Source organism: Aethalodelphis obliquidens, unplaced genomic scaffold (genome assembly GCF_003676395.1).
Source record: "Aethalodelphis obliquidens isolate GAN/ISIS:26980383/991018 unplaced genomic scaffold, ASM367639v1 scaffold20, whole genome shotgun sequence".
Taxonomy (NCBI): Eukaryota; Metazoa; Chordata; class Mammalia; order Artiodactyla; family Delphinidae; genus Aethalodelphis; species Aethalodelphis obliquidens.
Window position 1 is genome coordinate 218,308 of NW_020837964.1, and position 13,962 is coordinate 232,269.

Below are 13,962 nucleotides of genomic sequence, written 5' to 3' on the forward strand. Positions count from 1 at the left end.
GTGGTCCTAGGAGCTGGTGAGTGAGCAAAGGGGGCCTGGTGCCTGCATAGAAAGGGGGCCCCATACCACGGACACCGAAGCCGGCGAGTGCCCTGGGTCCCATGGTTGGTTTTTAAAAATGATATATTTTTATGTATCTGGAAGAATCTGCCCCCAGTGGCTGTGGACGTTCCTTCTGGGAGTGGAAGACTTCACGCTCCAGTTTACGTTCTTTATCACCATGTACATTAGTCTCACGATTAGAAAGCGCCTTGCAGTGAGCTTTCTTTTGTAATCAGATGACTATAACCAGCATCCGCTTTGAGGGGTAGGGCACTTGGAAGATGAATCTCACCTTCTTTCTTTAATTAAGAAATGCATATTTCATTTCAAAGAATACACGTGACGTAACTCACGCAGCCTTGAGTCTGGTCTCCCTGTGCATCTCAGTCCCTGCTGCCCCTCCTGGCCCCGTCCCGAGACCCTCACCCAGGACTCCGTCTGCCCCACCTCCAGCTGTGGCCCTGGGGTCTTTGGCTAATTCTTCAACTTTGTTGCCGTCAGTACGAGTGTCTCCCCCAGAAAGTCAGGACAGCTGACGGGCTGATGGACCTGCTCCGCCCTCTGCCCGCAGGTGCACATCCTCCACCCGCCACTGGTTCCCAGCAAGTACCGCAGCCTCCTCACCGACTACGTGGCGCTGGCCAGGACGCGCCTGGCCGACCTCAAGGCGAGTCCCAGCCTCCCCTGCTGCCTGCCCCTCCTCTGTCTCCACGGAGGCCAGTGCCTATCTGGGTCCTCACATGCGCCCGTGTCTTTGCAGGTTTCTGTAGAAAACATGGGGCTCTATGAGGATTTGTCTTCAGCTGGGGACGTCACGGAGGTAATGTCCCGGGCTTGTCGCTGAGCGTCTCTGCGTGTCCGAGCCTTTTCTGTCTGGGCCCCGGTGCGTGTGCGGCAGCCGGGGTGAGCTGTGCTCCAGGGCTTGTCCGGTCGTATCCACACTCTTCAGAGCAGCAGCGAGGGTCACCTTTTACAGGGATGCTTCTTCCAGGAGGTCCCCCTTCCCGTGGTTTCACGGACAAAGTGGTCTGTAAAACAGTTGGGGAAGGGCGGTGTCATGTTCTTCTAGGAATTACAGAAAAAAGTGTGAACTATATTTATGTAGACCAGATGTCGGATGGCCATATGCGGTGTGTGTGTGCTTTCCTAAGACACTCTTACTTCAAAGTTGCGAGTCTCTGGAGAGCCCTTGCTGTTGGACTGTTAGGCGAATACTTTAAGTTTTCTATTTAAGATTTATCGCTGTTCACAAGTTGCCATTTCATAATTTTTTTAAATCTCAAAAATTAGGTCTTGGCACCTTCCCACCTGAAAATCTTGCATTGGGATCCTTGTCTCTCCCAGAAGGGCAGCAGGAAGCGGGGTGGAGTGCACAGACACATGGAACCTGGGGGTGGCTGTGGCTCCCCAGAGGTGCTGAGCTCTCTGGGGCCGGGCCAGCAGTTGACCCCTCCTTGTGGTTTTGCTGGTATCAGGGCATTTGTCTGCATGTCCGCTTGCTCTGTCATGCCTCTCGCCTGACCACAGAACCGTGGCCCCGCTCTGCTCCTGCCTTTTCTTTTAAATCTTCTGTTTTTTTCCGTCCTCCCCACTTGGAGCCAGCCCCGCTGCCAAGCGGCCCAGGATGTTGAGAAGGCCATCATGGTGTTTGAACACACGGGGAAGATTCCCGCCGCCGTCCTGGAGGCCAGGTGGGGTTACGCTGCCGGAAGGGCTGGTGGGCAGGTGCTGCTGAGCCCCTGCTGTGACATGAGCTCCCTTGCGGAAAGCCCAGGTGCCCGGCAGCACAGACTGTTCAGAGGGACCAGACAGGCCCTCCCTGTGGCCACGATGACTTTTCTTGTTCATGCTTCAACGGTGGCCGTGTGAAGCCAGCACAGGGAGTTGAATAGCAAACTTTTGTTGAATTTGGTGTGACGCCAAAACACGTTGAATTCTGGTTGCTGCCAGTACGGGGTAGCTGTGGGGTAGCTTTCTCAAGGCTTTGCCTCTGAGAAACGCTCACAGCTTCCAGCTCCCACGGTCGACCTCGTGGCCGCGGATGAACCCAGGTTCCAGGGCCGTGCATCTAGAATCCTCCAGACTCTCAGGGTGCAGGTCACCAGCACAGAGTTCCCTTTGTGTGGGAAAGAAACTTGAAAACGTGATATAATGTCATAGCCTTGAAACGTGACACCACGTGGCCCACGCTCTGGCCTGCAGGGACGGCCCTGGACGGTCATTGCCCTCACTGAGGGTCCTCTGGTCGAGGTGGGGCACCCCTGAGCCTGGCCTTTTCTGTTGCAGCATATTCCGGAGGTCCTACTACCTGTCCCACTTTCTCCCCGCCCTGCTCACGCCGCGAGTGGTCAGTACACGTCGCCGTGAACGTGGGGCTGGGTCGGCAGAGAGCGGGGTCCCTGCTGGCGTCTCACCCAAGTCCTGTCTTCCCTCTCAGCTCCCGAGGATCCCTGATTCCCGGGCCGCTCTCATAGAGTCCCTGAGGAGGTATGCATGGCAGCGCGGCTCGTCTGGGGGCTAACAGCGAGCGCAAGGAGCTGTGGCTCTTCTGTAGAGAAATGTGTTTTGTCACATGTAGGCTTTACCTATAAAAAGTTGGCTCAAAATTAGTCTGTTAAAATGTTAAAAAGAAAATTTCTTTGATTCTGAATATCACAACTTAGCATTTTCAATGAACTTTTAGGATGATTAGTCTGGGAATTAAAGAAAATAGTGTTTTTGCTACATAATCATTGGGAAAGGAGGAGAATTTAAGGAAAGAGGGAAAAGGGAGAGGTGAAAGCCTTCCACTGTGATGATTTGGGGAGAGTGGAGACCACGTGTAGCACGGGGGTCCCATCCCCCGGCTCACACTGAGGACCTCCAGGAGCAGAGAGGTGGTAGAAACAGAAAACGATCAGCCCTGTTTCCCAGTGTCTCATGGGAAGTGATGGGTCCTGTGAGAAGATTGAAAAGATAAAGGGCCTAGAAAGTAAAAATAAGCTTTTTCATCTGATGATTAGGCCATTCTCTGGGATCCTTACTTCTATCTATTTTTGGCATAAGATATTCCAAAAGTAAAGAGACCAGTAAAAAAAACACCCCTATGCCCCATTCGCATTAATATTTTTGCTATCTTTCCTTTTTTCCTTGAAATAGTCCAGATACATCTTACCCCAGGTCTCTGATTCCCTCCCCTTTTCCTCCAAGAAAATCATTATCCTGAAGTTGGTGCATAAATTTTTCCTCTATTTTTTATCCTTTTGTTTTATATGTTTATAGCTGTAAATCATGTCCACACACAAACACACCACACAGTGTGCTCTTGTGTGTTTTCAAAGTGGATTTGATAGCAGTGTGTGTTGTTCTGTGACTTGCATTTTCACTCCCCCCACTGGTCGTGTGCTCTGGTTTGTTTAATGCTGTGTGGAGTTCTGTTGTGTCTGCAGACTGCCACGTCGCACCCCCCCGGGTGCAGGCCACATGCCTACGGAATAAATAGATGCACTCACCACCCTGGAGTTGGACCCTTGGGTTACTTCACGTTTATGTTCTGTTAGCGGTGCTTCAGTGAACACCCTTGGCTGTATCTCCATGAAAGCTTGAAAATTTTGAGTGCAGTTTCATTGATTCTATAGGTTAACTTGAGGCATTTGGCTTTATTATGGTACTGAGTTTTTCCTTCCAGGAACACAGTACATCTTTGTTTATTCAAGTCTTTTACTAGTGTTTTTTCTTTATAAAACTCTTGTAAATTGTTGTCAGCCTTGCTACTCGGTACCTAGCTTTTGTTGTGAATTGCATGTTCTTTTCTGGCTTCTTCATCAGCTGTTGCTGAGGTGTAGGTGCCCTTGTTTCCGTTAACTGTCGAACTTACTCCCAGCGGGTGGTGAGATTTTCTATGCAGTCACGCTGCCCACAAGATCAAGTTTGCCTCCTCCTGTCTGATTATTATGCCTCTCGGTGTTTGTCACTGTATTGGGTAGGATTTTAGTATAATGAGCAATCGTAGGAGTGAAAGCTGGCCTCGCGCCTTGTTCCTGGCTGAAACAGGACTGCTTCGAGAGTTTTACCATTTATATATATATATATATATATATATATATATATATATATATATATATATATATATATATATATATATATTCTCCTTACCATATTAAAAGAGTTCCCTCTGTGAATTCGCTAAGGACTTTTAGCAGGAATTCATGCTTTTTTTTTTTGGCAACCCTTAAGATGATTGTGCTGTTCTCCTGTCATCGGCTATGTGATAATTACATTGATAGGTTTTTCCACTGTCTTTGCGTTCCTGGAATACCCCCTAATTGGTAACAGTTTTTTGTTTTATGAACTGAATTTGGTTTACTGATACTTTATTTAGAGTTCAGGCATCTGTGTCTCATTTTGTTACACTCACCTTGGCTGCTTTGCCATTAAGGTATTTGGTTCCTCATGGAACAAACCGGGTAGCCTTCCCTCTTTCCTGTCCCCTGAAATAGTTTGTCACACAGGGATCATGTGTCCCTTAAGGTTTGGTAAAATCTGGCTGCAAAATCATCTGTTCCTGGTGTCTTTTGTGGAGGCGAAACTTTTGGCTGCTGACTCAGTTTCTTGAATGGTTATTGGTTTAGTCAGGTTTTTTATTCTCGAGTTAGCTTTTATATATATTTCTAGAAAATTGTCCATTTCATCTAAGTTTGCAAATCTATTGATGTATCATTTTCATGATATTCTACTGTGATTTAAAAAATTTGTCTACCTCATCTGTACTTTTCATCCCTTAAAATTTTTTTCATGCTAGTGTTAATTTTGCCTTTTTTTATGACTCATTCATTACTTAAAGACTTGTCTGTTTTATTAATTTTATCACATAACCAGCTTTTAATATTGTGTCCTTCCTGCTGTTTTGGGTTTTTTTAATAAATTTATTTATTTTATTATTTTTATCTTTGGCTGCATTGGGTCTTTGCTGCCGTGCATGGGCTTTTCTCTAGTTGTGGCGAGTTGGGGCTTCTCATTGAGGTGGCCTCTCCTGCTGCGGAGCACGGGCTCTAGGCACACGGGCTGCAGTAGTTGTGGCACGTGGGCTCAGTAGTTGTGGCTCGCGGGCTCTAGACTTCAGGCTCAGTAGTTGTGGTGCATGGGTTTAGCTGCTCTGTGGCATGTGGGATCCTCCCAGACCAGGGCTCGAACCCATGTCCCCTGCATTGGCAGGCGGATTCTTAACCACTGCGCCACCAGAGAAACCCCCTCCCTGCTGTTTTTTTTTTTTTTTTTAAATAAATTTATTTATTTTTGGCTGCGTTGGGTCTTCGTTGCTGCACGTGGGTTTTTCTCTGGTTGTGGCGAGCCAGGGCTACTCTTCGTTGCGGTGCACAGGCTTCTCATTGTGGTGGCTTCTCTTGTTATGGAGCGTGGGCTCTAGGTGCGCGGGCTTCAGTAGTTGTGGCATACGGGCTCAGTAATTGTGGCTTGCGGGCTCTAGAGCGCAGGCTCAGTAGTTGTGGTGCATGGGTTTAGCTGCTCTGCGGCATGTGGGATCCTCCCGGACCAGGGCTCGAACCCATGTCCCCTGCATTGGCAGGCGGATTCTCAACTGCTGTGCCACCAGGGAAGCCCCTCCCTGCTGTTTTAAAAAAAATCTTCTATTTGTTTTTAGATTTTAACTTTATTATTTACCTTTTGTTTTCTTTGGGTTTACTATGTTGTTCCTTTTATAACTTCTTAAAGTGGTGGTTTAATTTATTGTTTTATAACTTGTGTTTTAAAACAGGCATATTTTAATAAATTTTACCTCCAGATATCACTTTAGCCACCTTCCAGAAGTTTCAATGTGTAGTTCTTACACTGTCGGTCAGTTCTAAGTAAATACTCAACCATTGTGCTATGATTTTCTCATAATTTGTAAGTTAGTTTTAAGTAAATTTAAAAAAATTTTAAACATTTAGGTGTTTGCCCATGAGTTTTTATTGTTGAATTCCAATGTTAATTTCATGTTTCACAAAGAATATGATTCACTTTATCTGGAGTTTTTTCTACTTGTCAAGACTTCCTTTCAGAATTTGCTTGGAATTTGCAGACATTCCGCGCATCCTTGAAAACAACACATGTCCTTCAGTTTGGGACTGTAGGGTCTGTCTGTTAAATTGTGCTTATTCCCAAGTTTTCTGTATCCTGAATAGTTTTCTGTGTCTTTGGTTTATCAGTTTATTGTGGAGGTGGTTGTGATTTTGTCAGTTTCTCCTTATAATTCTGTCAGATTTGTCTTGTTGCAAGAAAGTTTGTAATTGTTAAAATACAGGCTTCTCTTGCTGGGTGTTTTTCCCTTTGTTATTATGTAACGTCTCTGTTAGGCTCTTTACCTTAATTTCTGTTTTGTCTGCTATTAAAACCGGCTTTTTTTTTTTTGGTATTTGTATGGTATGCCTTCTTAATTTTTTTTTTATTGGCTGCGTTGGATCTTTGTTGCTGCACGCAGGCTATCTGTAGTTGTGGAGAGCAGGGGCTACTCTTTGTTGCAGTGCGTGGGCTTCTTATTGTGGTGGCTTCTCTTGTTGAGGAGCATGGGCTCTAGGCGCGCGGGTTTCAGTAGTTTTGGTACATGGGCTCAGTAGTTGTGGCTCACGGGCTTAGTTGATCCACGGCATGTGGGATCACATGTCCTGTGCATTGGTAGGTGGATTCCCAACCACTGCGCCACCAGGGAAGTCCCTAATTTTTTGACATATTTATTTCTAATCTTTAAAAAAGAGTTTTGTCAGAGTTAAATATAGATTAAAGAGTCCTGGCAGCAACGTGGATGGACCTGGAGATAATCATACTAAGCGAAGTAAGTCAGACAGAGAAAGACAAATACCATATGATATCACTTATGTGTGGAATCTAAACTATGACACAAATGAAACAGTGACAGACTCACAGACATAGAGAACAGACTTGTTGCTGGGGAGTGCAGGGGTGTGGACGGGGAGGAATGGAGTGGGATTTTGGGATTAGCAGATGCAAACCATTATATATGGAATTGATAAACAACAAGGTCCCACTTATAGCACAGGGAACTATATTCAGTATCCTGTAATAAACCATATTGGAAAAGAATATGAAAAAGAATATATATATATGTATTACTGGGTCACTTTGCTGTACAGCAGAAATTAACACACATTGTAATTCAACTATGCTTGAATAAATTTTTTTTTTAAAGTTAGATTAAAGAGTCAGATACTTCTATGAAGTTTATTAAGAGAAATAGCCAGGGGCTTCCCTGGTGGAGCAGTGGTTAAGAATCTGCCTGCCAATGCAGGAGACACGGGTTCTAGCCCTGGTCTGGGACGATCCCACATGCCGCGGAGCAACTAAGCCCGTGCGCCACAACTACTGAGCCTGCGCTCTAGAGCCCACGAGCCACAACTACTGAGCCTGTGTGCCACAACTACTGAGCCTGAGCACCTAGAGCCCGTGCTCCCAACAAGAGAAGCCACTGCAATGAGAAGCCTGCTCACCACAACGAAGAGTAGCCCCCACTCGCCACAACTAGAGAAAGCCCGTGCGCAGCAACAAAGACCCAATGCAGCCAAAAATAAGATAAAATAAAAAAATTTATTTTTTAAAAAAAGAGAGAGAGAAATAGCCACTCCCCACCCATCCCTGCCACTTCACTTTCTTTCTGGAAGCAAGCATTTTCAACTCAACTGATTTTTCGATATTTCGCCCCGAATCTCCATATAACAGTATTATTTTGGTATTAATTTTTCTGTTTTAGTTTTCTTTCCTTTACCAATACACATAGCTGCCCTTCCTGTGTTGGTTTTGAAAAATTGCTTTTTGGGGCTTCCCTGGTAGCGCAGTGGTTGAGAGTCCGCCTGCCGATGCAGGGGACACGGGTTCGTGCCCCGGTCCGGGAGGATCCCACATGCCGCGGAGCGGCTGGGCCCATGCGCCTGGCTGCGTCCAGGGCCTGTGCTCTGCGGCGGGAGGGGCCACAACAGTGAGAGGCCTGCATACCGCAAAAAAAAAAAAACCACCACAAAAAAACCCTGTTTTTTAAGGCTATCTAAACAGTATTCAGAGTTGATCATTAGGAATCGTTACTTTCTGTTTTCTCTGGAGTTTATAATTATCTTTGTTTTATCTTAGTTTTCCTTGTACATATCATGATTCACTGGAAACTCTACCAGTTGTCTAAATGTTCTCTTGTTCAGAATCAAGTATCCCAACGGTTGTATCTTTGGGAAATCTCTTCTAGAGCCTTCTGACCTGCTTCACTCTGACCCACTAGCTTGTTATGCCTCTAAGACTGCTGTCACCCTTGTATCTTCCTTCAGCGTCACCTGGAGACTGACGTCCTTTGCTCTGGCTTGTGCTGGCTTCTCCTTTCTATGCCCGAGATCATCCTCTTTCTTGGTTTACTCCTTTGTCTTGGTGGAAAACGTCCTATTGAAGCTTCTTACAAAAGGATGTGTGTGAGGTAGATTTTTCGACACCTTATTTAGCCCTCACATTTGATAGGTAGTTTGGGTATAGAAATCTAAGTTGGAAATTATTTTCCCTCAAATTGTTAAGAGTCACTCCATTGACTTCTAGCTTCCATTGTTGCGACTGAGATGTTAGAAACTTAGTTTCTGACTCTTTGCATGGGAATCTGTGTTTTTCTTTCTGGAGGCCTGTAGTGCCTTTTCTTTGTTCCCTGTGTTCTGAAATTTTATAGCAGTGTATTTCATTGTGGGTCTAATTTTATTTCTGGGCTGGGCACATGGTGGGCTTTTTACTCTGGAAATTCATATCCTTCAGTACTAAGGGATTTTCTTGGATACTTAAAACCTTTTTTTTATGAAAAATTTAAGACAGAAAAGCAGAATAGAATCTATCACCCAGATTTGTTATCAATAAATGGGCAATCTTGTTTCATCTGTAGCCTTCAAACTCACTTACCCACCCAGCATTCTGGATTATTTTGAAGCAAATCCCAGACGCTGATTGTTTCTACTTGGTTTATTTCTCTGCAGATGTGTCCTCTTTATGTCCTTTTTCTTCTTAGAACTGCTATGTTTTAGATATTAGATCTCCTGTATTGTCTTCTGATTTTTTTCTCTTTTGTCCTATTTTGCGTATCTGTTTTGTTTTGTTTTTCCTCTCCTTTCTGAGAGATTTCTTCAAGTTTATCTGCAAGTTCTTTTACTGAGTGTTTCATTTCTGTCATCAGATATTCCTTTGTACAGCAGTCCATTCTTCTTTTAAAATTTTAATTTAATTAATTTATCTATTTAGGCTGTGTTGGGTCTTTGTTGTTGCACGCAGGCTTTCTGCTGGTGAGCGGGGGCTACTCTTCGTTGTGGTGTGTGGGCTTCTCACTGTGGTGGCTTCTCTTGTTGCAGAGCATGGGCTCTAGGTGTGCGGGCTGCAGTAGTTATGGCAGTTGGGCTCAGTAGTTGTGGCTTGTGGGCTCTGGAGCGCAGGAGTTGTGGTGCACGGGCTTAGTTGCTCCACGGCACGTGGGATCTTCCCAGACCAGGGCTCAAACCCATGTCCACTGCATTGGCAGGCAGATTCTTAACCACTGCGCCACCAGGGAAGCCCCTAGCAGTCCATTCTTGTTTCACAGCTGCAGTGTTTTGTCTTACCTCTCTGAAGATACTAATAAAAGTGAAGACTGACAGTTTCTTTTCTGTGAATTTCTCCGTTTCCTTGAATTTGTTCTTTCTCTTTATTTGCGTTGGTTTCTGTTTTTTCTTTTCTTCTTTTTGGTTTCTGTTTTTTAAACTGAAGGCTTTCCAGTCCCCAGGGCAGTGGGTGGTGCCCTCAGTTCCTAGTCTCCAGCCAGATTCCCTGCCTCCCTCCAGTCCCGGTGTGGATTCTCACTCTGGACCACAGCTACGTCTCTGTTCTTCTACTTGAATCTCGTTGTCACGGTTTGCAGCACTGATGGCGGGGCGGGGGGGATGCTCTGTGGCTCTCGTCCTTGTACTTACTGCTGTGCCATGACAATGTGCCAGCCGTGTCCGTGCCCTGTAGATGCCCCATGTCCTCATCACAGGACTTGTATTTTTAATGACATTAATTGGATGTTTTCCTTAGTTAGCATTTTTCATTAAAAGTAATATAAGTTCACCTTTAAAATTTGGGAATTACCAAAACTTGAATGAGAGAAGTGAAAATCATTTATAATCTCACTACACAACAAAACCCACTGTTGGGAGATGTTTATATAGGACGTATGAAGTAGTCAGGGCCGTTTAAGTCCATGTGGACAATGTTTTTCCTAAACATAGGGTCATGCTGTGGGGTGTTGTATAATTTGTTTAGATTTACTCTGTTGCATATTTCTGTTTTATGATAGTCTTTGGGATTGTAAGCTTGAGAATTAATTTGAGTCATAGCTGACTATTTTAATGTTTTCTTCTGATCCAGAGCAGATAAAATTCCCCCCTCCTTATACTCCACCTACCGCCAAGCCTGCTCCACTGTCGGAGAGAAGAAGCCAGAAGGTAAGGTCAGTGGGTCGCTTGGTCCCCAGACGTGCCCACATCTCACCTCCACTTCCCTGACCACGAGACGTGTCGGTGGCACCTTGGTCCATCTGGTCTGCTTCTGTCATGCTGGGTCTGGTCACAGCTGTGGCTTCAGAGACTGCCCAGCACCAGCCCTGGGACAGCTGTGACACCAGGAGGGCTGCCTGTGATGTCATTCCCTGAACACACATGCAGTACAAAATCCACTTGACCATTTCTCATCTTTGTGTGCCCCGCTGAGGCTGTCATGTGGCTTCTGTTTGCCTGTCTGAATTCGAGCTTTTTTTTTTTTTTTTTTTGCGTTACGCAGGCCTCTCACTGTTGTGGCCTCTCCCATTGCGGAGCACAGGCTCCGGACGCACAGGCTCAGCGGCCATGGCTCACGGGCCCAGCCGCTCCGTGGCATGTGGGATCTTCCCAGACCAGGGCACAAACCCGTGTCCCCTGCATCGGCAGGCGGACTCTCAACCACTGCGCCACCAGGGAAGCCCTGAATTCGAGCTTTAAAGTCAGGTGACCAGCCAGGCCCGAGGCCCGTGGTGCTTGTTCTGCACCGTGTCCTAGTAGGGGGTCTGCCATGGCTCTTTGGCCGTTTGGACGGTTGGGGATCTTTCTGCTTCTAGGGGACAGTGATGTGGGCCAGTGTGTGAAAGCGTGCATCATTGCTTGGAGCAGCTGGGCAGGCTGTCCGCACCCCATCGCCCCAGGAACGAGGCGCCATCCGGACAGGGCCTGGTCTGTCGGTGTTGAAATGGTGCAGCTGTTTGCTGGTCAATCCCTCTGACGCCTGCAGGGCCAGTTAGGCTGCATGAGCAACTGCAGCTCTGTTTTCTAATTCTGTCTGCCAGAACCCTCCTTGCACAATCTTCCACGGTTTCTGACAGCCAGGGAGACCCACACCTGTTTGGACCAGTATCGAAACATCTTGCAGACAGGATGCCAAGGGGGCCGTAGGGCTGTGTCCACTGTTGAGTGAGGCCTTGCCCTCCTTTCCTAACCCCATGGTCCTGCTTTTGGGGCTTCTAGAATGTTTCCGAATGCTGTATCTCATAGGGCTAATATTTTTTAGTAAACCTACTAAATGTGTGTTGAGGACTGGTAATCACCTCTAATATACTGATTTTAACATCCTGTTGTAAAAAACAATATCACAATGTTACTTAAAAGTTTGAGAAACAGGGACTAAACCATCATCTGTACATAATTCTGCTCTCCCCGCCCAGCCTCCCTCCACATGCATTTGGTCTTTATTCGTTACATACCTGCTTTTTACACTTGTGGCGATAGTGTGTATAGAACCATGGTTTTTCTTAAACTTCCTTATGAATGCTTTAACTTTGATAGGACATTAACATCCGCCGTCCAGGGAGAGCGTTTCACTTCCCTCCTCATAGGGCCCCAGTCCTCTGTGTGCCCTCTGCAGGGAGAAGCCAGGGACAGCGTCAGTTCCGTGTGCTTCCTATCTGATCTAACCTGTTTAATTGTTAAAATTATCTCCTGTCTCTCAGATGCAGCCTCGCAAAGGGAGGTGGAGCCCAGCTGTAAGGAGGAGCCGCTGGGTCTGCTCACAACTGCCCTGCGAGAGCTCAGGGCCTCAGTGACAGATCCCACCCAGCGTGATGGTGAGGACAGGGCTGTGGGTCGGGCCGTCCGCAGTGGGTGCCCGTGGGTGCACAGGCCAGTCCTGACGTGCTCAGAGCTTGAGGCTGCTCTGTTGCCCATAGTGGCAGTGGTCAGTGCATTTTCCCTGCAGTTCAGCATCTGGTAGTGAACCTGACCACGGCCTGGTGGGTGTGGAGCGTGCCTCCTTTCTGACACTCAGGCTGTCCCAATGTCTGGGTAGAATATGGTTATTCTGCTACCTGGCGTCTCGGTGGGACAGGAGACATGGAGGAGGAAAGCTGCGTTGTCTCCTTCCTTTACTGCCTGGGTGGCTGTGCTCTTCAGCACTGGGCCTCTGCTTCTGGGACTGTTTCCTATGAGGGGCCTGGAGGACAGGCGTGAGCAGTTCAAAGCGCTCAGTGGCCATAGTGGTCCACAAGTGAAATGTTAGGTTCCGGTGTTTTTAGAGTTTTGCTATGCTAAATGCAGAAACTAAAATACATAAGGCATGTTTTCACCTAGTGACTTCAGTAGATGTTTATTTATTATGAATTCATTTAATTCCTATGAGAGTCTCACGGAGGAAATACAGTTGACCCTTGAACAACACAGTTCGGTTTTTTTTAATTTATTTTTGGCTGCGCTGGGTCTTCGTTGCTGCCCGTGGGCTTTCTCTAGTTGTGGCGAACAGGGGCTGCTCTTCGTTGCGGTGCACGGGCTTCTCATCGCGGTGGCTTTGCTTGTTGCGGAGCACGGGCTCTAGGCACACGGGCTTCAGTAGTTGTGGCTCACGGGCTCTAGAGCGCAGGCTCAGTAGTTGTGGCGCACAGGGGCTTAGTTGCTCCGCGGCATGTGGGATCTTCCTGGACAGGGCTCGAACCCGTGTCCCCTGCATTGGCAGGTGAATTCTTAACCACTGCGCCACCAGGGAAGTCCGCAACACAGTTTTTAACTGTGTGGGTCCACTCAGTATATGCAGATTATTTTCGGTAAATATACTGGAAAATTTTTTGAGATAAATGACAATTGCAAAAATTTCAGATAAACCACATTGCCTAGAAATATTGAGAAAATTAGGTATGTCGTGAATGCATAAAATACACGTAGATTCACATGACATGCAAAATACACGGAAGGCTGTGAGGAGTTAAGCTTCGGGTCAGAAGTTACGCACAGATTTTCACCTGTGGTGGAGGGTCGGCAGCCCCAGCTCTGCACTGTTAGCTCTGCCTCCACCGTGGTCGTCCTGAGGGCCCAGGATGTCCCCTCATGGTCAGCGTGACCCTTCCAAACTCTGCTCCTGCAGTACGTGGTTCTTGGGGAGGTCGAGGCCTGTGTGGGGCCCCAGCGCTGCCGCAAGATGGTCAGCCAGCCAGGCCTGTGAGTCCCTGTGCTGGCAGAGCTGCTGAGGCCGGGCCGGGCGGCCGCAGCGGGCGTCAGTGTGTGCAGAGGTGGCTGGCGGGTGAGGGGCGCGGGGTATAGACACAGGGGCTGTGGTGACGTGAAGAGCTATGCCAGCCCCTCGGAGAAGCCTGGCCACTTGCACTGCAGAAAAGTGGTTCCGCTGCTGGCCGGGCGGGGACGAGAGCGGCCCCAGGGTCAGTTGAGAGTGTGGCCCCTGAGGTGGTGGGTGGCGCCCCTGCTCATGGCGCTGGTGCCTGCCTTGCAGCGTTGTTGGCTCAGATGGCAGTGATCTCTGAACAGCTCCGCTCCGCCCTGGGCCTCGGCGAGGATGACAGCGACTTCGAGGGGGCCCCGGTTCAGCTCAGCGTCCGGTCCCCCAAGCTGCAGCCGTGGGAGCAGAGGGTGAGTGTGGGGCACCAGGGAGACC

The 13,962-nt window shown here is 47.5% G+C and overlaps 1 protein-coding gene across 14 annotated transcripts in view; it reads left to right on the forward strand.

Moving 5' to 3' along the window:
- Nucleotides 1–13,962, forward strand: part of FANCA (FA complementation group A) — a 51,204-nt gene that overhangs the window by 19,510 nt on the left and 17,732 nt on the right. For 5 of the 14 annotated variants that reach the window (XR_003435343.1, XM_027118897.1, XM_027118898.1 and 2 more), the window contains exons 16-22: nucleotides 614–709; nucleotides 803–862; nucleotides 1,645–1,733; nucleotides 2,329–2,529; nucleotides 10,429–10,505; nucleotides 12,038–12,151; nucleotides 13,801–13,937. Coding sequence is in view for 9 of the 14 variants with exons in the window: in XM_027118897.1 (XP_026974698.1) it covers nucleotides 614–709; nucleotides 803–862; nucleotides 1,645–1,733; nucleotides 2,329–2,529; nucleotides 10,429–10,505; nucleotides 12,038–12,151; nucleotides 13,801–13,937 (774 nt within the window). In the remaining 5 variants the exon portion in view is untranslated. Of the gene's footprint in view, nucleotides 1–613; nucleotides 710–802; nucleotides 863–1,640; nucleotides 1,734–2,328; nucleotides 2,530–10,428; nucleotides 10,529–11,152; nucleotides 11,914–12,037; nucleotides 12,152–13,800; nucleotides 13,938–13,962 lie in introns of those variants that run through there. The other 9 variants (XM_027118899.1, XM_027118904.1, XM_027118905.1 and 6 more) reach the window with 9 other exon arrangements.